At 39.2% G+C, this 27,414-nt stretch overlaps 4 protein-coding genes across 5 annotated transcripts in view; 2 read left to right on the top strand and 2 right to left on the bottom strand.

Annotated features, from left to right (window-relative positions):
* Window positions 1-5,556, top strand: part of LOC139944991 (G-protein coupled receptor 161-like) — a 20,089-nt gene extending 14,533 nt beyond the window's left edge. The window contains exon 4 of the mRNA XM_071942212.1: window positions 5,145-5,556. Coding sequence (XP_071798313.1) covers window positions 5,145-5,398 — 254 coding nt within the window. The 3' untranslated portion in view covers window positions 5,399-5,556. The remainder of the gene's footprint in view (window positions 1-5,144) is intronic.
* On the bottom strand, window positions 2,426-2,849 carry LOC139945060 (histone H2B, gonadal). The gene has a single exon (XM_071942317.1). It carries the CDS (start codon window positions 2,815-2,817, stop codon window positions 2,449-2,451), a length of 369 nt encoding a protein of 122 aa, XP_071798418.1. The 5' UTR covers window positions 2,818-2,849; the 3' UTR covers window positions 2,426-2,448.
* Window positions 3,057-3,658, top strand: LOC139944993 (histone H2A). The gene has a single exon (XM_071942215.1). The coding sequence runs from the start codon at window positions 3,253-3,255 to the stop codon at window positions 3,628-3,630; it is 378 nt and encodes a 125-aa protein (XP_071798316.1). The 5' UTR covers window positions 3,057-3,252; the 3' UTR covers window positions 3,631-3,658.
* Window positions 5,259-27,414, bottom strand: LOC139944988 (transcription factor RFX4-like). 2 transcript variants are annotated; one of them, XR_011787041.1, is made up of 18 exons: window positions 26,703-27,414; window positions 25,651-25,776; window positions 24,028-24,148; window positions 22,600-22,723; window positions 22,069-22,278; window positions 21,111-21,224; window positions 19,795-19,872; window positions 19,113-19,282; window positions 18,584-18,684; window positions 17,726-17,784; window positions 15,815-15,962; window positions 14,939-15,033; window positions 14,404-14,518; window positions 13,595-13,714; window positions 10,989-11,674; window positions 10,102-10,215; window positions 7,883-9,880; window positions 5,259-5,342 (listed from the first exon to the last, which is right to left on the bottom strand). XR_011787041.1 is itself a non-coding variant. In XM_071942209.1 (17 exons), the coding sequence occupies exons 2-17, from the start codon at window positions 25,712-25,714 to the stop codon at window positions 9,764-9,766; spliced, it is 2,436 nt and encodes an 811-aa protein (XP_071798310.1). In that variant the 5' UTR covers window positions 25,715-25,776; window positions 26,703-27,414; the 3' UTR covers window positions 7,728-9,763. The 2 variants fall into 2 exon arrangements, 1 of the variants encoding a protein (XP_071798310.1); XM_071942209.1 differs by lacking the exon at window positions 5,259-5,342 and having other exon boundaries at window positions 7,728-9,880.

Raw genomic sequence — 27,414 nt, 5'->3', positions numbered from 1 at the left:
TATTTGTGTGGATCATTATATTCTACTTTTAAAACATCTTTCTAACCATATACATTTCATAACAAACGGTTTCAAACGCTTTTTATAGACCAACTCGTCCGATCCAAGGCAACGTGTTCCTTTAAGGTTGTTTTGTTTACCAGTTTATCAAAGTCTTTTGTGGCGGCTTCGGCGGGAATCCAACACGATTTCATGCATGCCATTTTTACATTAATTCCAAATTTAACAATGAAGTAAACGCCAATAAAAAAAAATTATGTTTGCAAAGATAGTTTTTAGCCCAAGACAGGTGTTTTCTCAAGGTAGATAGTATAAACTTCCTTTTGGAAGCCGTTTGAAAAGTTTGAAAAGGCGGGGTTTTTTTTTTTTTTCTTTTTTGGGGGGGGTATTGTTTATGAAGAAGATAATAATATTATTTGCAAATCCTCCATTTAGGCATATGACCAATAAAATAGTGAACAAGATGAAATCACCAACTTTCACGCAAATTTCGATACCTCGGGAATAGATTTTGAGGTCCCGAAATCAAGCACACACCTTCGTGTGATAACAAGGGTGTGTTTTTTCTTCAATTTTATCTCGCAACTTCGACGACCAATTGAGTTCAAACTTTCACAGGAAGATACACCAAGTGGAAAAATGATCTTTGACCATTACCAATAGTGTCTTTAAATATTAAATTCTAGGGTTAAACAAAAAATCAACTTTAAAAAGTTAGCACAATGATTTTGCCCGTTTTTTTTAGTGGATTAGGGGAAATGCCGCCGGGGACTAAAAATGAAAAATAATAAGACCATTTATTGTATACGGAAAAGAAAATTTGCTGTTTTCCCCCAAAATGACAGTCATGTACATGTACATGTGTACAAGTACTAGTATAGTAATGTACAATGTATTAGACATTATGTAAACTCCTTCATCTAAACTCCTTCAAATTTTAAAAAGGCGCTTTTATTTATTTTTGTTTGGGTTGGGTCGTTATTATTTATGGACAAAAGTACAATATTTTCGAATCCTTTCTGACCCATAAAATAATTAAAAAGATGAAAGCTGACAAACCCAAACAATGGAGGGCATGCAGAAAATGCCCCAACCTTAATTCACAGGAAAGTTTAAAATAGTACCTTAGATCAAAGTCGAGGTTTAAAAATTATCTACTCTTTTTAGGTCGAATAATATAGGTTTTTGTGTCAATATCGGCAAATGAGCAGCCAACTGAATCGCCAAGCTATTCTTTTTCGCGCGAAATCGAATGCTACTGAAAAGGGTCATTTGATTTTGTTTTATGAATATGATTACTCAAATGTAATGTTGCGTCGTTCGATTTAACAAAATAATCATTCATCACAGCAGAATTCAAATTCGCAGACGCTTCTTGAGGCGTGTATGTCACGAAAACGAATGACAATACGCTAAATTGAACAGAGCGCTTAAGGAATTTGACTCGACTCAAAACGAAATTGAATGGCCGAATTCCGAATTTAAAACGCAGTAATAACTGAATAGGCAAAACAGCTTTAATTCGAACGCATGCAAATGAAGTTGGCTGCTCATTTGCCGCCTTTGGGGTTAAAAAATAAGTGCAACGATTTTGCTTGTGGATGGGGAAAGTTGCGCCTGGAAAATGATTGTTCATGTTCATGTACATATGTATAAAGAAATTTGCTGTAAAAAAAAACCAGGTATAGGCCCCCTTGCACACGTTGGTAATTTACTCATTTTATGCATTAGCATAAAAAGTTACTTGGGATTGAGCAACTGAGTGACTGCTGCTGATAGCGATAGTATAAAACATTGTGGGAAGTGACTCCCTCTGAACATAGAGCAAGGCTCTATGCTCTGAAGTAGCGTAGTAGTTGAGAAAAAGGTGAAGGGAGGATTTGCAAATAATATATTATAATTTGTCTTCTTCCATAAACAATAACCCCCCCCCCCCCCCAAAAAAAAAAAAAAAAAAAACGCCTTTTCTAAATTCTGAATAATACCAAACGGCTTCCAAAGGAAGTTTACATTATTATCTACCATGAGAAACACACCTGTTTTGGCGCTAAAAACTAACTTTGCATTTTTATGTAAACAAAAATACCCGACGTTTACTTCATATTGTTAAAAATGAAAATAATGTACGTGGCATGCATGAAATTAATTTTGGATTCTGAAGCCGTCTTAAAAAAAAATATATTGATAAAGTGGTAAAAAAAAAGAAATCTTTAAAGTTAAGATTAAAATTAAGTACAAATTATCAAGGTTTTTAGTTCAAATTCCTCTTCATCGATGGACTCCAGAAAAAAAACTAGCAAATGAAGTAATAATATAAAGTTATTTTTTAATAGCTCTATTTATTTAATATTGGGACACAAAAATCAGACAGATTGGTTATTTCTCTTTTTTGAAAATATGGTGGCTCTGAAAAGAGCCGGTTGGTTTAGAGGCGTACAAATACACCGTCTATTTGGAGGTGGTGTACTTGGTGACAGCCTTGGTTCCCTCGCTGACAGCGTGCTTAGCGAGCTCACCGGGCAGAAGGAGTCGGACTGCGGTCTGGACTTCACGGCTGGTGATGGTGGACTTCTTGTTGTAGTGGGCCAGGCGGGAAGCCTCGGCGGCAATACGCTCGAAGATGTCGTTGACGAAGCTGTTCATGATGCTCATGGCACGGCTGGAGATGCCGGTGTCTGGGTGCACTTGCTTCATCACCTTGTAGATGTAGATTCCATAGCTCTCCTTTCTCTTTCTGCGTCTCTTCTTGTCTGTACGGGGAGCTCCCTTAGCCTTACCGGCCTTCTTCTGTCCCTTTCCGCTTGGCTTGGGTGGCATGATTGTATTCGGTTGTTCGCAAAATTTGCAGAATGACGGTTACCCAAAATACTCGGCCTTAAGTACTTTTTCTATATGCAAATTAGGATCCAGTGCAGATTTTTCGTGAACACTTATCCCAATCGCCCGCTGAAATTTCCCACTCAATTTTACGAAACTTGATTGGTTGTTGTGCGACCGTGAGCCCACAAAGGCTGTGTGGATGTGTATGCGGGACGTGTGCAAACACCTGTCAAGGCACTCTACACCGTGTACCCATATATATTGTAAACAGGTGCACAAAGGGGGTTCGTAGAAGGCGGGTTTTCGGTACTTCGTGTTATGATTGGTCAATGCATGGATCCTCCTTTGGATGCCAGGAAACCCTATAAAAAGGCTGACTTAATAATTATTTGGCATTCGTTCTTGTTCAAGTAACTACACGAAATAATCATCATGTCTGGACGTGGTAAAGGAGGTAAGGCACGAGCCAAGGCAAAGAGCCGATCTGCAAGAGCTGGGCTTCAGTTCCCCGTGGGCCGTGTCCACCGTTTCCTTCGCAAGGGCAACTATGCCCAGAGAGTCGGAGCTGGTGCCCCGGTCTACTTGGCTGCCGTCATGGAGTACTTGGCCGCTGAGATCCTCGAGTTGGCCGGTAACGCCGCCCGTGACAACAAGAAGACGAGAATCAACCCCCGTCACTTGCAACTCGCCATCCGCAACGACGAAGAGTTGAACAAGCTTCTCAGTGGAGTCACCATCGCCCAGGGAGGTGTTCTGCCCAACATCCAGGCTGTTCTTCTGCCCAAGAAGACCGCCAAGGCTGCCAAATAAGCGCTGAATTCTCAGCTCTAAAACCAACCGGCTCTTTTCAGAGCCACCACACTTTCAAAAAAGAGATTTAAACTTTTGTCTGATCGTTTTTAACTAAAGTTTTCTTAGTTATGACATCTTTTGTGAAAGGAACAATAAATTAATTTTATTAACTACATTTTCCTTATGTATATTCCATGCTATAGTAGTTGTTACCCTTTTTAAACAATAAACATTTTTAAGAGCAATAAATTGTTCAAAAGTGTCCCCAGCCTTTGCAGGTTGTTAAACGTGATGCTAATAATATAGAACTCTCTCGACCCAACTTCAAAAACTTTTTCACACATGGGGGATGTCATGTGTGCATGAATTTGTGTGCATCTCGTAGTTTAAAGGTGTTGTCTTGTCTGCTCCCCAAAATATTATATTATTCTTCTATGAGAATGATTTAGAAAGAGACGATCAGATTTAGAAAGAGAAAATTATGTACAGATGCCATTAAATAAGAACAAACTCTACCTGACAAGTAGATACGAACACTGTCTTACCGCAAACCAAATATACTGTATATTGATACCTCACCATGCAATGCCTCAAATCGTTTAAAGTTTCTAACTAGCGAGAGAAATAGGGCAGACATTTATAGAAGTAAAGGTACAATCAGATGGACACAAACTTAATTTAAGCAATGGCATAATACAAGAACAAAATCATTAGGGGTCTTAAGACTTGATGGAAGACAGCGACAAGATAGCTTTGATACGAGAGGACTGTTTTTAAAGATGAAGGTATTTTTGAAGATGCACAAATACATTGGACGTAAAACAACAACTATTTCATACAAATTAAAGGTTTTACTTTCAGAAATTTAGTGTATGGTCACATGTACTCATTGAACTATCAATTCCGCTATCGTTAACGAATCTCACAACAGAAGACATATAACTTTATTAAAGGAACACGTTGCCTTGGATAGGTCGAGTTGGTCTTTGAAAAGCGTTTGTAATCATTTGTTATAAAATACATATGGTTAGAAAGATGTTTTAAAAGTAGAATACAATGATCAACACAAATATGCCTCGAAATTGCGTGGTTTTCCTTTTACTTTGCAAACTAACACGGTCAGCCATTTATGGGAGTCAAAAATTTGACTCCCACAAATGGCTAAGAGGAAATTGCATTGCCTTCAAAAGTTGGTGGTAAAAACAACACAATATAAAATTTCCAGAAGTAGGTCACATGTACAGTGTATAATTTAAACAAATTTACAACAGTTTTTGAAAATTTGCAAACTTCGGGTAGTGGCCGTGTGATAAAGGCTCTCGCCTTCGGCTCGGGCCTTTATCACACAGCAACAACCCTGTTGGTTTTAAACGGCCGTTTAAGAACTCGTCACCACTCATTTATTCCCTTAATAATATAAGCAGGACTTGTACAGAGCCCAACATCAAACCAGTCACTGAGCACGTTACAAATATTAAAAAGAGTACAAAACATGTTATGTTTACTTTCTCTATAATAATTTCTTCTTTTAGGTACAGTACTTACTTGCATTGAAGAGAGCGACGACGTTGGAGATAGTGGCGATCTCATCTTGAGGATGCAGCCCAACTCCCTAGCAAGGAGAAGACCCGCAACCAAGGGGAACCCCCTTCAGACTGTCGTGGATGTTCATACTCCTATCGGGTTTATTGAGGGGTCTCAAGACTCGCTGGAAGACGGCGATAAGATATCTGTGATAGGAGAGGAGGAGGACTGTAAAGATGAAGGTATTCTTGAAGATGCTTAGGTTTCATAGCAAGACTTAAATTGATGATAAATCAAATTTGATTATGGTCAAAGAAAAATGGCTAGTTGTAAGGAACTGGGCCCAATTTCCTTTAGATGCTTAAACACTTTGCCTTGGATCGGACGAGTTGGTCTATAAAAAGCGTTTATAGCCATTTGTTATACAATGCATATGGTTGGAAAGATGTTGTAAAAGTAGAATACAATGATCCACACAAATTTGCCTCGAAATTGCATGGTTATTCTTTTACTTTGCGATCGGCCATTTATGGGAGTCAAAAATTATTTGACTCCCATAAATGGCCGACCGTGTTAGTCGACGAGGTAAAAGGAAAACCGTGCAATTTCGAGGCATGTTTGTGTTGATCATTGGTTTCTACTTTTACAACATCTTTCTACCCATACGCATTTTATTAAAAACGGTTACAAACGCTTTTCAAAGACCAACTCGACCGATCCAAGGCAGCGTGTTCCTTTAAAGAAATGATTTGGGTACTTTTTGTAATACAAAAAATAGTATCCACAGATTTAAATTAAACTTTACATAAAACTTGCACGTTTTGAAGATATTGGTATACCAATACTGGTAAATACATGTACGTTGTACATACTAAACAAAAAATTTGTCTACCAAAAGTACCCAAACCCTTTAAAGGTACTGTACACGTTTGGTAATTGTCAAAGACCAGTGTTCTCACTTGGTGTATACCATCATAAGCATAAAATAACGAGCCTGTGAAAATTTGGGCTCAATTGGTCATTAAAGTTGCGAGAAAATGATGAAAGGAAAAAACACCCTTGTTGGACGAATTTGTGTGCTTTCAGATAGGAATAAAAGACTTCTAGCTACAAGTCTTTTATTATTTTAGTGAGAAATTACCTCTTTCTCAAAAACTACGTTATTTCAGAGGGAGTCGTTTCCCACAATGTTTTATACTATCAACAGCTCTCCAATGCTCGTTACCAAGTCAGTTTTTAAGTTAATATTTGTTTTGAGTAATTACCAAACATGTACCTAGCTTGGGAATAGCGACTGTTTGCACATAATTTGGTGTATCTGGGATTTGGTTCTCGTCCAACTATTTTTTTATGATTTACCTTGCGATTGTGGTCTATCAAATTTTATTAGAGAATAGCTTTAAGTGTTAGTGTACTCAATGCATTTATAAATGCAAAAAAAACTCTCAGTGCACTGAGAATTTTTGTGCATTTAAAAATGCAATTTAGACCATAGATCATAGTTTATAGTTTATTTAAAGTTAGACATGTCTTTAAAAGTGTATTTTTACAGATTTGTATTTTACATTGAACATCTCAGGAGCATGTTGCTTAGTACTAGAAGGCTGCATAAATGTTTTCTATTTTATAGGCTTCTGCCGAAACTAATATTATTTAAATTTTCTCCTGCTGAAGAGAGAGAGAGAGGGATTCGAGAGAGTAAACAATAATAATACTAACCGTATTTATAACGCGCCTTTTGCCAAAGGATACAAAGCGCCAGGTAGTATTACTGCAAGGGACGAAGTTTGAGATATAAGACCTAATCCTTAAGCACCATGTAATGGTTTACAAGGTGCTGTGGCGCAATATGCTGCCAATCCAGCCAGAAACACCGGGGCGAACCCCTTCTCTTTTCGATAAGTGCACTGGGTTCTTTTACACAACACATGGGACCAACGGCTTTACGTCCCATCCGAAGGACAAACAAAATGTGTCCATCCAAAGTAAAATTCAACTTCCATGTGATTATAACTAAAGATGACAAGTGTCAAATGAAGTGTAGGGCAATTTTCAGAGTGTATTACACTTTTCACTAAGATTTTTTATAATGAAAAGGTTATGCAGTTTCGAAATGCTACCAACCAAGTGCCTCAAGCCCGGTTCATACTTCCTGCGTATATGATTGCGATACGACTTTGATGTCACAAAAAGTGTGAAAACAAATAATTCAGGAAAGTAGAGATGTGCTCAACTTAAAGGAACACGTTGCCTTGGATCGGACGAGTTGGTCTATGAAAAGCGTTTGAAACCATTTGTCATGAAATGCATATGGTTAGAAAGATGTTTTAAATGTAGAATATAATGATCCACACAAGTATCACTCAAAATTGCACGGTTTTTATTTTACGTCGCGAACTAACACGGTCGACCATCTATGGGAGTCAAATTTTTGACCCCCATAAATGGCCGACCGTGTTTGTCGACGAGGTAAAACGAAAACCGCGCAATTTCGAGGCATATTTGTGTAGATCATTGTATTCTACTTTTACAACATCTTTCTAACCATACCGATTTTATAACAAACGGTTACAAACGCTTTTCAAAGACCAACTCGACCGATCCAAGGCAACGTGTTCCTTTAACTGCAAAACATTCACAGTAAATAGAGCCCAATTCACTTTGCATTCGCAGCAAGTATGAACTATGCTTTTATTGTTAGGTTTGAGTTTAAGAAACCCACATAAGTACAATGCCTTGTCATTACCTTCTCTCCAATAATGTCCAGCAATCATCATTTCTTCCAAGACGCCTTCTTTTAAGTAACGAGTCTGCTTTACGGTAGTACTCTGTTTGGATGTGAAACATCACCACTTTGAAACACCTGTATTGATCAAAACCAACAAAACTTTTAGTAAAACTTTATAAACCTCTTTGGAAAGTATTTTTTATTCACTGGCCCTTTAAGAAACTGAAGTTTGGACTACAGTCGCTTGGGCTCACTCATAAAGCCTGTAAGCACAACAAAACTGCTAAGCACAGAAAAATATTGCTGAACAGAGTACCAGCCAAATTACTTTAAGTTTTCATTGTGGTGACTGGTGCTCCACTCATTTTCTATTTTGCTAAGCATCGAAATTCCTCAAGCGGTAATTTCTGCTTAACAGCTTTATGAATTTAAGCCCAGTTTTTAACAAACAAAGCACTTTTTCAAAAGAACCGACTGGAGCCTGAAGCCCGGTTCATACTTCACGCGCAGGCGAAGCAAGTTTTTGTGCATTACACTTGGAAAAACGGCACGTGTCGATTATTGCATCAACGAAATTCGCTTTGCATTCGTGTGAAGCAAAACCAGGGCTTAGCCCAGAGCACAAGCCAAACAGTTTTTTAAAGGGCAAGTGCAATAAATGTTGCCAAATTTACCTAAATTTAGAGACAAATTCACAAATCTGTAGAGTTGGTTTCTGATTGCATCTCTTGCAAGCCCAATTATGTGATGTCAGTAAATGTTGTCATCGTATTTACCGTTGTTGTAGCATACTTAATTTAGAGTAGGCATAAACTTAAGAATTTTTAAAGACATGAGAATGTGAGTTGATTTTTTAAATTGTCTTTATTTGACAAAACAACAACTTCAACAATAAAGAACTCAATAAATAGATGAACAACTTAATGAAAAGATGAAATAATATGTGTACATTTTTGATAAATTAAAGGGGCTCTCTATATGAATCAAAGCTGAGAATTCAAGCAATTAGTAAACAATCACTTTGAGTCATTGTTTTACTAATTTTACCAAACCTTTCCATAGTATTTTACTACGACTTCTCCTTCAGGAACTTAATCAACAAGTAGAAAATTTCAAACTTTCAAACACTTAACTTGTAAAAAGAGGAAATTATTAGAAAATAGTTGGGTTTTTTTATGTAAAATGTAACAATGCAAAGCAGACCAAGAACACAACTTTTTATAAGAAAATGAACTTCACTCTAAATTCACATTAATAATTAGCTTGATAACCAGTTCACTGTTTTCAGAAATCGTTGTTCAGGAATCTAACTTAGGCGTCCCCTTTATCAATCTTTGTCGTCCTTTTCATATGAACGGACGTCAGTTCTAAATTGAAGTATCTCCCAGAAACCTTGCTTTACGCATCTGTGTTTAAATCATCCAGCACATTACAGCATTTGCCGTTGTAACTTAAAGCTGTGAAGCAAGAACATTTTTTTTTTCAAAAGGTCATGGCGCTTCTCCTCTTAACATGGAGTCATTTGGTGACTATTCTCACTGGTTGAGTGTTTTTGTAGATCTGCTTGAATCTACTTTTTCCATCGATTCATTTCACCTCAAATACAAAACTTGTCGGTTTGGACGAGAAATTCTTGTGGAAACTCTCACAGGCTGAGGGCTGAGTACTATGGTTTTGTAGATTCACTTGAATATTTTCCATCGATTCATTTCACCTTCACTTTTGCAACCAATACAAAACTTTATGTCGGATTGGACGAGAAATTCTTGTGGAGACTCTCACAGGTTGAGTGTTGTTTTTGCAGAACCTCTCAAATTGTTTTCCACATTTGCATCCAATACAAAACTTCAATGTGAGACTCGATAGTTATCACAAATTCCAAACCATGGTTGTTTCTTTTTACTTCCCCTGTTGACCTCCATCCACACTTTTATCCTGCGCTGCACCATCCCCTTCATATGTAGACGATGTGACTTCATTGATCAGGTAGCGTTCGCCAGTTGTCGTCGTTAACATCTATATGCAAAAGTGAAACCAAATTGAAAATGCTTTTAAAAAAAATAATTCCTTCAAAGTTACTTGAAGGAACACGTTGCCTTGGATCGGTCGAGTTGGTCTTTGAAAAGCATTTGAAACCGTTTGTTATTAAATGCATATGGTTAGATAGAATGATCCACACAAATATCCCTCGAAACTGCACGGTTTTCCTATTTTGTCGCGAACAATCTTATACACACCTGTCCCTTTGCTAGGTTGAGTTTCTGGTTTGTCGTTATCGAGAACTGGAAAGAAAGTGGCTTCTGTTTGGACTCTGCCGTTGCTTTTGGAGTACCGCCCGGAATTGGAACAGCCTGCACCAAGTAAAACACAATTATTTATTATGAAGCATTGAACGACATTCTTGAAGGGGTGTGGTAGTTTTCCCAAGGAAGGTACTTGTATGAGAAAAACGAAAATTTGTATTGAATCTGACTCCAGAAGTCCGCCCCAATTACAATGCGAGGATGAGACGTCCACAGATGCAAGTCTTTGCCCGAATGATGATGATCATGATGATGAAGGCCCCATAAGCAAAAAAATTTGCTTACTATGAAATTTCTTCCTTAATGAAAACAGGATTACCAACCAAATTTCCACGTGATTTTCGGGATAAGCAAACAACAGCTGAATGCCGGTAACAAGTATTATGCAACAAATAAATATTTGGTTGGTAATCTTGTTTTTATCAAGGAAGTAATTGCATGCCAAGTAAATTGTTGTGCTTACATGCTACATGAAATTGTGCCCATGTAAGTTTGAAGCCCGACAGGTCTATGCAGAGAGCCCAATTTCATGGCTCTTCTTACCGCCAAATTTGTTGCTTTCAATGCTATTTTCAGCTTACTGTGCAAGCACCGAATTTCTGCGCTAGCTGTGTAAGGGAAGAATGCCTAGTAACGTGGAGTATGTACGCGCACAAGCAAATATTCCCTGCTAAGCAAATATTCCCTGCTAGCCAGTGAAATAGGGAGACTGCCACCATAGGGCTTGATAGCTCAGTCGTTAATTCGGAGGTCCTTGGTTCACGTTCCACTCAATTTGTCTTTGTTCAAATTCAACCGAAATATATTTTATGAACATTTACCTTAATTATCTTTGTGGCAAGCAATTTATGTTGTGGCCCAGTCAACAGGTTCTTCTTGCCAGATACATCTTGAAGGTGGGTTTGTTTGATCGGCTGGAGAGGGGGTGGTTCATTCCTGGTTTGGTATTTGGTGATAACGTCATGTGCGACAGTAGGGTGCTGTGGTTGCGTTACCACCTGCTGCTGGTAGCCGAGGAGTGTGACAGGACCATGAGGTACGGCAGCGATGCTTGGGCTGCGACACTGGAGGCTGCTACTGAGGAACCCCGTGTCCCTCTTGTGTGGCATCTTTGGAGGGGTCTGTGTCTGGCTCAGAAACATTGAGGATGTTGTTGCACTGTACCCAGTGTGGGTTCCCGGAGGGGTAGCACAGGCCAGAGCTGTGGGTGACGGACCGGACGTGATGGATACTCTTTTCTCGATAACTGGGCTACTAGGAGTTGGGCATTTCGCTGTTGATGCACACGGTTTGATGTATAGTCCCCCGGAGGAGCTTGTCGCAAATGGTTGGTACAAATACTGGGTCTCTCTTGGACCAGTGGCGTACTCATGGGACACTCGGCAGGGCTGAGCGGGGGGCAGGAGGGATGTGGGAGCCAAGTGGTACAGACGATCAGGCGCGTCGGGAAAACCTTTCGGAGTCTCAAAGTCGCTGGTGTTGGATGAGGTTAGGAAATAGCTGGGAACTGTTAAGATGGAAGACAAGGGTAAGTATTAATTCAATCAATTAATTAAGTCCATATTACATTTAATTAATAAGTTACATATAACTACGGAAACTATTGAATCATTCTTTAAAATTATTAAATTTTTAAAAAATTATAAAGTGGATTAAATATTTAAAGGAACATTACAGAATTGGTAAGAAAACAAATTGTCTAAGATCACAGATTTACATAAAACTGTCTTATTAGATGAGAAATAAACTAAAACTACTTTCCCGTTTGGAGTTTATTGCTCAGTGAGCGTTTTAATATTTTTTTTTAATCGATGTCATGCAAAATGTGTAATCGTTTTTTCACTTCTTTCTCGTGATCCAGATGGTCGATCGATGTCAAATTTCTACAGGTTTGTCAGGTTATGTATAGAAGTGCTTACACTGCCAGCAACTGTTTGGTTAGCAAAACCCAATTCTGTAATGTTCCTTTAATCAAGTCGATAAAACAAAACTACTCAGTTACATAACTGCTCAAAAATACTGAATCATTCTCTAAAATTAGTTCAATTTTTTTTTAACTAATAAAGTGGACTATATGATAACAAATAACAAAACAGACTGATGGGTGATGTTTTTGGGGCAACCACCAGAAACTTATTCAAACCAGCTTATGTTTGTTAATTTAACTTTAAATTTAATTTCTTGTTTATTAATAAATTTGTAATCAGAGCAACTTACAACAGTGTAGCAACGGCGCGTCAAATGATTAGAAGCTTCATATACACCTCTGTAATCCAAATGTTGGCTTCGATAAAAATTGCGCGAACAAATAAAAAGCTTTATTAGAAAGAGGAACAAACAGCATTGTTAGAAGAAATGTGGTTACGAAAAGCTTTAAAATTATTACAAAATGACAAAATGTTTTGTAAAGGGACACGTTGCCTTGGATCGGGCGAGTTGGTCTATGAAAAGCATCTTTGTAACCGTATGCATTTCATAACAAATGGTTTCAAATGCTTTTCATTGACCAACTCACCCGATCTAACTAAGGCAACGTGTTCCTTTAATGCAGGGGTTACAATTGTCAGGTCTTGATTATTTAGGAGTCAGTTAAAAACAATGTGTTATTTGTTGCATTATTCAACATTTGATTAAATTGTAAGTAAGGTCAATTATATGCCAAACTTTTCAGTATGTGACTGGCTCTGGCAAAACCTAAACTTTACCCCAATTTTCACAAGTGAGATTTCGGTATTTTATCAGGAAAATTAACAATGTTTCCAAAAAGTTAGTTTTTTCTTCAGAATCTAGAGAATTTTCTTCTCTAGACAAAAAGCTCAAATTGGTCTCTTTTCATGGCTGTTCATGGATGGTCATTTTTGAAATTGCCGAGAAGTTGTTGAGGTTTACCAGAGTGGGGCCCATTTTCATGGCTCTGCTTACTGCTGAATTCTGCGCTTACAATCACCATTTTCTGCTTGAAGGGCAAGTGCCAAATTTCTGCGCTAGCTGTGTAAGCTTAGAATGTCTAGATACGTGGAGTTCGCACGCACGCAAGCCAAAATTCCCTGTTAACCTGTGAAATACTCTTGACAAAAGCGTAGAATTCCCTGCTTCCACAAGCGCTGATTCATTGCTTACGGTCAGAAGAGCCATGACATTGGGCACTGGTCTCTTGTTAGGATTAAAAAACAGGCGGGAAATCTGGACAAACAAAACAGCTTCAGATCCGGCCAGAAATAGCGGAAAATTTTCATAAAATACATGCATGTAAAAGTGAAGGTACAAAAATGTTTGAATTTTTCTGTTTCTTGAGCTTAGGCCTAATCCGAATCGGCGGCTACGGCTATGGCTACGGCTGTTGCTAAGGGTGTTGCTAGGGATGTTCCAGGACGCGGAAATCTAGTCGTAGCCGTAGCTGTAGCCGCTAATTCGGACACGGCCTTACCGTCTGTATCTGTATCAAACAGCTTCTTCCAGAGTGCTCTCTCTTTCTTCTGATTCTGCTGGACATCAACCATGTAGAGTAGATACTCCTCATATAACAGGTGCAGAAGGTGGAAGGAGCCTAATTAACAAGAAAGTATAACAGGTGCAGAAGGTGGAAGGAGCCTAATTAACAAGAAGGTATTATACAGGATTGGTAAGGATGAAAACTTCATTGTGTTGTGAATGGCGCTATTATAGCAACATTCGGATTACCGGATGGGTGAGTCGCACCGCTCTGAAGCCTGGGGGTTTGGAGGAGCTCTAGGAGGCACACAAGCGGACAGGTTGGTTTCGGGAATACGACTGACGTGGCCAGGGCTTGCATTGTGCTTGGTTCACGCCCCGGTCACGCCTGACTGGTTTATTGCGTAACCTCAGTGGTGCAATCGCACATCATTCACAACATTTGTTTAATTTTAGTCTGAAAGCGTACTGATTATGAAAATTACACTCAAACCATTTTTTTCAAGTCATATTCTAGAAAACGGGAGCTGAAAACCTATAAAAAAACTGCAGTAGCTGATTTCAGTTGCTACAACCAAAATTAAAGGCAGTGGACACTATTGGTAATTACTCAAAATAATTATTGGCATAAAACCTTACTTGGTGACAAGTAATGGTGAGGTTGATAGTATAAATGTTGTGAGAAACGGCTCCCTCTGAAGTGACATTGTTTTCAAGAAAGAAGGGATTTCGTTTCGTAGGTGGGGACGGCTCTAACCATAAGGCGCCCTGACCAACCACTTTTGTGTCTTGCAGTTTACTTACCAAAGCTCGTTGCACTCCTGAGAGTTTGATCTCGAATAAGAAGATTACAGACATATGACCACTGCAGCAAGAAGTTTCTCTCTGCATTTTCCTTCGCAGTTTCCTCATCACCAACCTACGAAATCAAAACAAATCCCTCATCAAAACACAACTACCTTCGAAATAATAATCTGCAGTTCACATTATAGCGTTTTATCTTCACCCGACTAGCGCTAGCGCTCAATATCTTTTTCGGTAGGTATCCAGTGCTTTGTTTTCATTTAGAGACAATGTTTAGCGTCTTGTTTGCTACTCGGCTTAATCAATCACAAGAACCATCTCTGCCCTCACAGGTACCCATTTACCCCTGGGTGGAGAAAAACAGTTATAGTAAAGTGTCTTGCTCAGGGACACAAGTGTCACAACCGGGATTCGAACCCTCACTATGCTGAACAGAATCACCAGAAGTTGAATTTGGTGCTCTTATCCGCTCGGCCACGACCCTTATAACATACCTTTTACAAAAGTGTGTTTCTGTTCAACAAGAAATACATACCATCTTCAGGCATTTACTTCTTACTGAGTGCAGCCATCTGATGTGATCCTCAACACTGGCATGCTTTTCCAAAAGCCGCGCCAACTCAGAAAAACCTGGGCAAGATACAGAAAAATTAATCATGACCCCTGATTTTGATTTGGGGTTGAACAAAGAAATATTTACTAGAGCGGGATTTGAACCAACGACTTCTGAATAATGTGCCGGCACTCCACCAACTGAGCTTTCTAGCCCTATGTTGCGGTCTCCCTTTTTTTGTCAATATCTTTGCAGGGGGTTGCCAGTCAGAAGGCATATACAACAGTTAACCGCTGGGTAGCCAGGAATCACACCCAAGTTTACCATACAACCTGAGAAGAGGCAGCCAGGGGATCACCTAAAGGGGATGCAAATATTTCTTTGCCCATCCCAAATTATTCAAAACTAGTCAGTTTCTTGTGGTTTATTACTTCAAATAACTTAGATAAGACTTTTAAGGCTATGCATAGTGGAAAACACTCAGTAAAGGCCGAGTCACACTGCAGCGATAACAAAAACAATAACGATCACGATGCAAAGAGAACGCATTCTATTGGTTGAATTGCTCCACGCAGAATACGCACACGCTCATTCAACCAATAGAATGCGTTCCCTTTGCGTAACAATCGTTATCGTTTTCGTTATCGCTGCAGTGTGACTCAGCCTTTAGTAAGGTTGGTGGCGACACCATGTAAGAATCTCTTTTGTGAGTGGTGGTGGCGCCGAGAAGAACCGGTTTGTACTGCTCATCATTTCGGTCAGTTTGCTCTGACCGTCTTCTGGTCAGAGCAAACTGACCGAAACGTTGAGCAGTTCAAATAACTATACAAAATATTGAGGAGATATTTTGAGACATACATTTCTTGACCGTTGTCTTGACGATTGGTGAGCTTCCCGGTATTGTCCACATGAGCTGGGAGCACACAGTGTTCTGCTCCGTCCTCTTCCGCCAGTCATGGCACATCTGGGTCACGGTCACTTTTGTATTCAGCACAGTACGGGTTGCCTGATAACAGGAAAATTTAAGACATTTGTTCTGCTGGTAATTAGCATAACTTAAAAAAACAAAATTGTTTTTTTTTTTTTTTTTTTTTCTTCTTTTTTTTTGGGGGGTACCCTTTAACGTTTGTGTTAGCACTATACTCAGTATTTTCCAGAGTTATGTGAAAAAAAAAATAACACACATATTACTCAGATTCGAGCCCATCATGTGTTTTTTTCTTGAGTGCATGCGTGGTAGCTCCAGCTAAACCAGGGTCCTTGGTTTACGCGTGCGGTGTTCATTCACACAGTAGTGTCATTTTCACAAAATTGTATTTTTTTGGTCGCTGGTCCCGATCATGGTCATAAAGACTAGAGACCCGTGCTTGTTTAGAGAAGAGGTGCATTGCACACTATGTGGACTTGACAAAGTTGTGTTCTTAGGACTGTGGACCCCCTGCTTATTTCCCTTCAGCCTTAGCTGTAGCGGCCAATTTGGACACACCCTAAAACTCCTTACCTGAGCAGGATGAGACGGAGATGTTTTAATTAGGTGTTCGGCCACCAGCCGAACAACTATTGTTATTGTTCTGTTTTTTTTTTTTGTTTTTTTTTTTGGTTTTTTTTTCTGCGTGTTCTTCTCCTCGAACGTTCTCGCGCGATTTTCGCAAAAACTAAAGCTTGTATGAACCTGAAACTTACCATATATATTGATCTTAATGAGTAGACGAAACAGCAACATTTTTGGAATGATGACGTCATTGATGACGTCATTACGTTCAAAAAAACGCTAAAAATTGGAGAGTTCATATCTTGAGAACTACAAATGCCACACACAAGATATTTGATGCATATAAAAGGTCTTGTAATTAGCTACAAAAGTCGTGCACAACGTGACCTCATGTGACTTTTACTTCCGGTTGAAACCGGAAGTTCAAAATTTCAAAAGTTCATATCTCAAGAACTATATATCATATTTGCAAAATTTGAATATCAGTTTGAAGATCAGTTATCCTGCTCAAACTTTTACACAAACATAATGCCAGTTGAATTTTGCCTTCTGGTCGTAAAAGCGCGCGTTTGTGTTGACCTCCATTCATTACGCGTAGAAACCAGATAGTATCGCCATTCATGTATGTGAATGCTACTATTGTATTGTGGGTGTGTGGGTGTGTGTGCGTGTAGTTCATGTAGGCCTACATTGTATCCATGCTCTACGACAAAACAGCACTGCGTGGCTGTGGGCATTACGGGTTGTGTATACACATGCAGACTCCGTTGAAGGCGCGCGTAATTCAAATTCCACTACGCTGGGATTCGCCTCATCTTTCTTCGTGCGATTTTGAACAAAATGTTAAACTACTATGAACTTGAAACTTATCATAAACATGAACCTTCATGAGTAGATGAACCCGCAACTTTTTTGGAATGATGACGTCATTGATGACGTCATTACGTTAAATAAACGGTAAATAATTTAAACATTCATATCTTGAGAACCACAAACGCTACGTACAAGATTCTTTCACTACATGAAACCTCTTGTAATGTTCTACAAATGTTGTACACAACGTGACCTCATTTGACCATTCACCCGAACACCCTGAGTTTGTACACAAACTCTCAATTTCTAGTATTATTATTATTATTTTTTTTTTTTTAGGGGGGGGGGGGTATCCTTTAATGCTTGTGTTAGCACTGTATACTCAGTACTTTCCAGAGTTCTGTGAAAACAAATCACAGGCATATTACTCGCGTCAGATTCAAACACGCCCTAAAACTCCTCACCTGAGCAAGATGCGACAAAGACGTTTTCCTCTTCAGAAGGTGACAAAATCTCTTTGCGACTGAAATTACAAATATTATGAGAGTTATACAATCACCCATAACCCTATTTCATCGAGCTGCTTAAAGAGCAAGAAAAATGTCACATTAAGAATTGAGTTCCATGGGGAGGCAAAGGAGTTGCTGTGGTATTTACCTTGATGCTTCTTCAAAATGTTCTTAAAGCCATTGGACACTTTCTGAACAGAACACAAATTTAAAATTCACAGATTGACAAATAACTCATACAGGGTTCATAAAAGGTAATGGTGAAAGACTTCCCTTGAAATATTATTCCATGAAATGCTTTACTTTTTGAGAAAACATCAAAACAATTATCATGTTGTGCGATTGCTTTAAAGAGGAAGGAAAGTCAAATTAAATTTTGTGATGTACTCATTTTCTCAATACATAAAGTTCTCACGTGAGTGGGGAAAAAGTACACGTCTCTAACCTCACGTTTAAGTGGTGTAAATAGCCATTTCATCATTTCTGTGGATGACAAATCACTGCCAGAATTGACTCATCGCTCATGAGCGAGCCTGTGCCAGAACTCACTCTGTTTGATGAGCTATCTACCTTCTTATGATCCACCGAGTTGTGCCTGCATCAGTTGTTTTTATCTTGTTTGCTCTACGTAGTCGATATCGCTAAGCGATAGACAGCCTATATACTATATCCTTCCGGGGCAATATTTGTCAATATCATAAACATTCGATGATCACTCTTAGAAAAATGAGTCTGATAAACCATTTGTCACTGCACATGGCATGGATGGTGGCATGAAGGTACAGTGAACTTTTTCCGTAATACATTTCTAACCTTCCATTCGTCTGAGATGCAAAGACTCGGAAAAGGCGGGGGAGGACTCCTCAACAACTTTTTGGAATGTGCAGGAGAAGTGGCGAACAGTTTGAAGCAAGCTGAACAAAATTAAGAAATATATACAATTTTGTTTAATAACCTTACATTACATTGACCTCATACATTGTAAAATTATTTGTATTAATATTTCTATAATTTTGTTTTGTTGGGGGGGGGGGGGGTTGCCGGGGAAAATAATAGAGTTCCAGGTAAAAATGGAGAGATCACATCCCTGGCTGGAACCAGTACCTACAAGGACAAAGAAATAGGAGGACAAAAAACAATTTTTCTCTTTACCAGGCATGGATTTGAACCCACATTCTATAAAATGTTCCGTTCTTACCTTGGAGGAAGTTGATGCACAGTGCCCTGTATAAGAACATTGCCGAATATCTGATACAGGATGTTGTCACACACAGCAATTAGATCAGAAAGTTTCCTCAGAGTCTGGGATTCGAACCCATTCTATAAAATGTTCCGTTCTTACCTTGGAGGAAGTTGATGCACGGTGCCCTGTATAAGTATGTTGCCGATTATCTGATACAGGATGTTGTCACACACAGCAATCAGGTCAGAAAGTTTCTTACAGTCGCTCCGTAGGATAGCTTGGGTCGACTCTGGCAAATCCTTCCAGAATCGATGCACTGCATTGGGAACCTGAAATTAGGAGACACCAGGATTGCTTCGCTTTCAATAATAATCAATCAAAAACGGTCTTGAATTTTACATTTTCTGACAAAATATTCCTCCTTGAAATCATAAAGATCCATTAGTATAAAAGGAAATGCAATGATGTCATGTTTCGAATTTCGCTCCGAAAAAGTCAGGAATGAACAAAAACACCTTCGCACATAAATGTGCAGACACGTATTTCTCAGAAAGATGTCATCGGATGTTTTGTGATGAATATACCCCCGGAAATGATTGAGAGCGCCCTCGCGCGGTCAAAAATATGGCCCATTCACACCATTCTAACAGGAGGCTCGAGACGGGTAAGTTTTTCCACACTTACATGAAGACTCTATGTCTGGAAAATAAGTGCATCTCAAAATTTATTTGAAATTTCCCTTCCTCTTTAAGAACATTCTTCGGAAGAAGCATCAAATAATAAGACCACGACAAAAGAGCCTCTTTTGCCTCGATAGAATTTAGCTCTTGATAAAACTTACCTCTTCCAGTTTTCCTCTTACAATGTGTTCGATGAGAACCTGGCAGTGGTTTCTGTACTCAGATATAACAGAATCGACCTGCAAGTTACAAAAATAATGTCAATGCTTTTAATGATCACGCATTGTAGTGAAAATCATGGTTCTCGACAGGATTTTTCAAAACTGCGCAGCTGCATTCTTGACTTAATATTTTTTTGTTGGATGCTTGGCTGGAGCACACTGAATTGAAACAAGGTCTGTTTTAAAGTCCTACAGTTATCTGGAGCATTCTATGTGGTTTTCTCTAAAATTCTCTAATTTTCTCTAAAATTCACATGCATAGGCCTGGGCCCAATTTCATAGAGCTGCTTAAGCACAAAATTTTGCTTTAAAGCAAAAAAATCATTGCTTAGTAAAATCAGATTATCGGCCAAGACTCCACTCAATTGTTATGCTAAATAAACAACAGCTAAATACCAGTCACAAGCAATGTATATGGCGTGAAATTTTGGCCAGTAACATGTGTAAAATAAGCGAGCTATTTTCGTGCTTCAGCAAAAGCAATTCTTGAGCAGCTCTATGAAATTGGCCCCTGGTATGCTAGCTTGTGCAACGGGAGAACCCTGGCAAAAAGTTATCTGAGACGGATAACAATATATTTGTTTCCAGTTCAGGAGAATTACAAGAAAACCACTACAGGGAGACCACTTCTTTGTGCATTGAATTTTTGCAACCGTCTTTATTTTAAAGGCAGTGGACACTATTGGTAATTACTCAAAATATTGATCAGCATAAACCTTACTTGGTAACAAGTAATGGGGAGAGGTTGGTAGTATAAAACACTGTGAGAAACGGCTCCCTCTGAAGTGGAATAGTTTTCGAGAAAGAAGTAATTTTCCATGAATTTGATTTTGAGACCTCTGATTTTGAATTTGAGGTCTCGAAATCAACCATCTAAACGCACACAACTTCGTTTGACAAGGATGTTTTTTCTTTCGTTATTATCTCGCAACTTCGACTACCGATTGAGCTCAAATGTTCACAGGTTTGTTATTTTATGCATAAGTGAGATACAGCAAGTGAGAAGACTGGTCTTTGACATTTACCAATAGTGTCCAGTGCCTTTAAGAGAAACAAGTCAGTCATTCCTAAAAGAATACGTTCCAACTTCTGTTTCTTTTGTTGAATTATTCAAGAAGACCACACAAATACTTGATTGTACTTTCCAAAATAAAAAGGGATCCTGGAGTTGTTACCTACCCTACCTTTAGCAGAAAACACTGCTGTCATCTTCAAATTTTTTATTTTTGATTCAGCAAGTTGTTTGATAGTAATACCTGTTCAAAAGAGAGGTTACCCCATGGCTGAGTTTGTGCTGCCGTCGGGAACTCTGGCAGCAGTGTTGAAATAGAAGTCATTGCCGAGTTTGGGTTATCGGACTGCTCTGTAGTCTAAGAATCAAAATTAACCACATGTATGTTATACAACAAATATTATCGGACAGGATGAAGGCATTACCACTGTGTAAAGTTAATTGAATATTCATTGATTTGGGTTTTACCACTGTGCAAAATTAATTGAATGTTCTTTTATTTTGGTGTTACCCTGAGGACAAGTATATGGGCCCATTTTCATAAAGCCTGAAATTGGGCCAAGAAATGTTTGCTCAGTGACTTCAAAGTACAGCCGACCCTCGTTTTAAAAAGCACAGTGATAAAGAGTACATTCTGAAGTCCCAAATGTAATTTCTGCTTTGTGTTTCTTTGTTTAGCTGTCCTCTTATAACAACTTCAAGTCTGGAATTACACGCAGACCCAGCTCTTGGCCTTGGTGCCCCTTCAAAAGTTTTCCAATGGAAGTGCCCTCTGCAAAATGAAAATGGCCTCGCACTTTTAAAGATGAAATTCTGTAGACCTGTAACGTTCCTGTTAAAAAAGGGTAATTTGGCCAGTCCCAGGGATCTTGTTACAATGATTAGGGTACTAACCCAAAAATCCCTGCATTAAAAAGTGGATGTATTTTAAGACCCCTGGAAAACTCCTCTTTTGAAGTTACATATTCAGGTTTGTGATTTCCAGTGACATCAAGTTTTAAATTTCTCTCTGAAAGAGTATCTAATCAAATAACCTAACCGTTATCACATTGGATTGGAGAATTTTACCTTGGAGACCCTTTTTTAGCTTATCTGGGGATACTGTAAAATTAACCAAGATTTGTCTCAAACCCAGGTAAATGTGACTAATCTTGGACTCAAGTTGAAGTCCAGAGCATCTCTAAAATTGTTTGAATTCATACCATGGAGTGATGTTCCCACTGAGCGTGCGATGGCAGATGAGGAGTCCGTGAGGAGGATCTGTAGATTGCTGGCGACACTCTCTGAGACTCCAAGAAGACCCCAAAGTAAGGTGAAGATTCCTTGACACGGATGCCGTAATAGTGATACTTAGACTGCCCTCGTGTGCCAAGACGGCGTGTTTGTAGCTCTGGAAATACCTGACGGATCACCTGGTAGGGGACAGATTTTTTTTTCATTTTTTTTTCACACAATTCAATCGTGGGAGTGGGCTTATTTCGGGACATTATGTAACTTGTGACTTGACTTGACTTGAGCAAAGATGCATACAGACCCTATTGGTTGGCAAATGCAATAGAGATGTGCCTTACGCAGCCATTTAGCCGCATACATAACAGCGCAATGTTCCCTCATTTTGCCAACCAAAATGTTAGTTAAGTAGTGCACATGCACTCTGTGCAATTTACATATTTCATGGGAAAGGTCTATTAGTTTTTTGACCTGCTCTAAACCATGAAGACAAGTTTACAAACCTTTCCAAAGCTAGCACTGTTCACTGGGGGAAACTGGTTCTTGAAGCAGAAATCAGAATAATGCGCGTATATCAGACAGCGTGGCAGCGACACTCCTGCGATTGCTTCGTAATGCTGAGACAACCTGTAATCAATAACAGGCCAAACATACTGCCAATCATGTCATATCGTGTTAATGGCACTGGACACTATTTGGTAATTACTCATAATAATTGTTAGCAAAAAATGCAAAAAATTTGCCGTTTATGGTAGAAGACATTGTGAGAAATGACTCCCTCTGAAGTAACGTAGTTTTTTCTCACTAAAATATTTGAATTGAGTTTGAGACCTCACTGAGCTGAGGTCTCGAATTCAAGGCATCTGAAAACCCACAGCTAGTGCGACAAGGGTGTTTTTTCTTTCATTATTCTCTCGCAACTTCGAGGACCAATTGAGCTCAAATTTTCACAGGTTTGTTAGTTTATGCATATGTTGAGAAACACCAAGTGATAATATTGGTCTTTGACAAGTACAAATAGTGTCCAGAGCCTTTAAGCCTGGTTTATTCTTTCTGCGAACGGAAAGCTTGACGTCACATGACTGTTTTCGCAGCGAATGTTTCGCAGGAGCTGAACACAGTTCAACAGTTTTTGACGTCAAAATTTGTATCACATTCGCAGAATGTATGAACCAGGCCTTAGGCGGCAGCGTCAATGACTGGGGCTGGGGCTGATTTTTCAAAAGCAAAGAGCACTAAATTGTATCACTTGACAATTCAACATCAGATGAATCTTAGTGCTCTGTCAAATTGCCCCAGGGCGACAGTCTTGGGCATATTCGAATGTTGGGTCCCGTTAAAGGAACACGTTGCCTTGGATCGGTCGAGTCGGTCTTTGAAAAGCGTTTTGTAACCGTTTGTTATAAAATGCATATGGTTAGAAAGATGTTGTAAAAGTAGAATACAATGATCCACACAAATATGCCTCGAAATTGCGTGGTTTTCTTTTTACCTCGTCGACTAACACGGTCTGCCATTTATGGGAGTTAAAATTTTGACTCCCATAAATGGCCGACCGTGATAGTTCGCGATGTAAAAAGAAAACCGTGCAATTTTGAGTGATACTTGTGTGGATCATTATATTCTACTTTTAAAATATCTTTCTAACCATATGCATTTCATAACAAACGGTTTCAAACACTTTTTATAGACCAACTTGTCCTATATCCAAGGCAACGTGTTCCTTTAAAATGAATGGTTGTGTCTTGTATCATTCTCCACTTCAAAATCCAACTTGACATGGCCCCCTTTCCACCTCTTGTTTTGCATTGTACGAGAACAATCTACATGGTGTAATCATCACAGACCAAACAAACACCCAACCTTACAAATGCTTCAAATCACACTCTAATTTAAAGTTTACACAAAAAGGGCAAAGAAAATATGCGTACCACTGTAAAGTCAGAAGAGCTTGCAACCTATGTGGCTCAAATGGAAATGGTTCTCGAGCTTTGGAGTCAAGGATGGCAAAATTCTCCTGGTTTGACTCAACTCTGTCATCGGCTGGAATCACTAGTTGAGAAATTTGTGATAAAATTAAAATTTCCACCATGAAAAACAACATTTAGTTTTCCCAAGTAAAAAAAACTCATTTCTTCCTTGGTACAGAGCACCCTATCAGGATATTGTAAATTTTTACTGTAGCATTTCAAGGGCACCAAGGCAATGACCAGGCACCAGGGGGCATGGAGGCAATCGCCTATCAGGGGTCGAAATTGCCACTAGCCCGCTAGCCCGGGACTACCAGATTTACAGCCGGGCTACTCATTTTTCCAGTTTGATAGCCCGACGGGCTAGTGGAAAAATAATGCAAAAATCATCATCACAAACAGTAAAGAACTATGTTATTGGTGTATTGTAAAGTTTGAGCCGTGACGCGAGACATAATGTACCTTTCGGGCTACCAAAATCTAATCAGGGCTACTAAAAATTATTGGTCACTAGCCCTGCTGACTACCATGGAAATACACTTAATTTCGACCCCTGCCTATTGTTGCCTACATGAAGTATCAGGCCTGTGATCACTTGCCACATGTCCAAAGAACTTACAAATGCATGAAATTTGAAAAACTTTGTTGACGCTAGAAATGATATCGTCATGACCTATAAAGCAGGCTTGTGGCTGTATAAGGAATTACTACTCGCCCAATTACTGCATGTGCGCTCCATCCCTCCATATCATAACATTATATGGAGGGTGCGTGCATGCATACAGTGCCAAAATTCCATGTAAGCACTGATGATAAACTAACAATAATTTTTCATTAGACATAGCAGGGCCCAATTTCATAGCGCTGCTTAACAGTAAGCAAATTTTCGTGCTTACTGTAGCAGAAAAATTTGCTACGGTGCAAGCGTATATCACAAGTTAGCAGAAAAATTGGGCGACCATATTGCGCGTTTACCATGGATTTGCATTGTGACGTCAATTATTTTTGTGCGGTAAGCACTGGAAGGTTAGCATGCCTTTTCGTGTGCTTATACGGTTAGCAGCGCTATGAAATGGAAATCGCGCAGTAAGCACAAAATCGGTCACTAAGAAGCGCTATGAAATTGGACCCTGGATTTAAAATTTGCTCCCCCTCTGGTAAAGGGGCACTCCGGCACTTCTATGAGGAATTTGTAAATTTCTATATTACAAAGGGCATCGCAGCAAAAGCACAAACGATGTGGGTGCCGTGGGTTATTTTGAGGCCTGGGCCCAATTTCATAGAGCTACTTAGCACAAAAATTTGCTTAGCATGAAATTTCTTCCAGTGGTAAAAACAGGATTACCAACCAAATTTCCATTTGTTGCATATTGCTTGTAACATGTATGCAGCTGTCGTTTGCTTATCCTGAAAATCACGTGGAATTTTGGTTGGTAATCCTGTTTTTATCAAGGCAAAACATTTCATGATAAGCAAATTTTTGTGCTTAGCAGCTCTATGAAATTGGGCCATGATGAAGTAGGTATGTCTGCTACGTCAGGCACTTTGCCATGAAAAGTGTCAATAAATGGTTGAGGTACCTACCTTGTTTGATTATTTTGGGAGCTTCTTCTGAATCCATGTGATCTCCACCAGCATCAGCCAACATTTAGTTGTCCGCCGTTACACATCGGTAGGAATTATGGCTGGCGCTTTACTTCATTATATGGCCTGAGTGTGTTTTAAAAAGTTAAGTAGGCCAAATCCAATACTTTTAAAACAACATTCATCACATCAAATGATAAGAAAACAAATTTAGGAACTGTTTTAATTGTCTTGTCTTCCTTTATTACTCATCGGTGGGGAATCCATGGCTGGCACTGCAACAGTATAATTATTGATTAATTGTGCGACCTAATTTGTGTAAAGTAAAAATAGGCCTAACTCAATCTTTGATCATCACATCAAAAGCAAAATAAGAAAACAAATAAAGTTTTTAAACAGATGAGTAATACCAATAAATGGCAAATGCATTCTGCTTGATTTTAGAAATAAACAACACTCACATTCACGACACAACACTTTGGTCATGTCAGTCCTGAAAATGTAAAATCTATTTTTGTAGGACCTAGTGAGAAGGGAGTAGTGGTAGGGGCCCATTTAAAACAAAAATGTCAATGGCTTTGCTATTAATGCGTCTTGCTTTGCATGCCGATGTTCACGCCGTAAACTCCCTGTATGGGGACTAGTGTTAAACTGTTAGTGTTAGTGTATCTTCCAGTAGGGGCCCCCATCCGGATAACTTTCCGTATGGCGCCACCACTTTTCCACCCTTTTTTTACAAAAAGGGATATCTCATTGAGGTAAATTAGATACTATATTATTTCATATCGAATGAAAAAGTGGTGGCGCCATACGGAAACTTTTCCAAAAGGGCCACTCCCTTACTTAATATTCAAGTTCGACACTGCACTAAGCTGTAGTTGTACCGCATACACGTCACTGCACTGGCTGCCATGTGCAAGTTGTGGGTGTGCGAGTGCCGTAAAAAAGGACGGACCAGTCAAATTTTACTAGACCAAAAACACTAGTTTTAACTAGACTTTAAAAATAAAAACAGTGACATTTAGCAGAACCAGTTTTGTCTATGAACATACCTCTTTTAACTTGAGCCTTGTGACGTTCCAGGTTTCCTCCGAAATTGGTTGTACTTTATTTCTTAAAATTCGTTGAAAAAAACACGAAGCAAAAACAAGAGAAACAGACGTCAAGGAACAAACCTAAGCTTTAGCTACAACGCAACGTACAGCTAGTTTGACTGGCTGAAAGAACCCATTTGTGAAACCATTGCTGTGATTGGTCCAAAGTTAAAGCGTGGTTTGTCACGCACACCGCGGCCGTGGGTCGGGTGTGAAAGCTAGGGACGGCGGGAGCATAATAGCATGCATGGCAGGCAGTCAATCCGACTCAATTAATTCTAAAACAACTACAACTTGCTTTTATTATCAAAACGTGAGCATTTCATGTGAGCTTTTATCAGCCTGCCAGTCTACCTAGTGTTGAAATTGAATGACATTTTGGATCGGGAGGAAGTGGGAATTGCAATTGGCAATAATGCAATCAGTGGTCTAATCTTTATGTAGTCATAATATATAGACTTAATTTCAAGCCTGAGATTACGGTTATTTATCCGCGCATCAGCCACGCAAAACTCTCCCACAGCCCCAACACGTGATCATGGGGTAAGCGACAGAGGTTTATCCACAAGAGGGCGCTGTTTATCCGCGGGTGTACCTAGACTAAAATCCACGACCACAGACTTGGAACAAAGTCTAGTGGTCACGCAGTAGAATCAACAAAATTTGCAAT

The sequence above is a fragment of the Asterias amurensis genome, chromosome 12 (assembly GCF_032118995.1).
Source record: "Asterias amurensis chromosome 12, ASM3211899v1".
Lineage (NCBI taxonomy): Eukaryota > Metazoa > Echinodermata > Asteroidea > Forcipulatida > Asteriidae > Asterias > Asterias amurensis.
The sequence above is the reverse complement of the archived record's forward strand: the minus strand, read 5'-3'. Positions and strand labels throughout refer to the sequence as shown.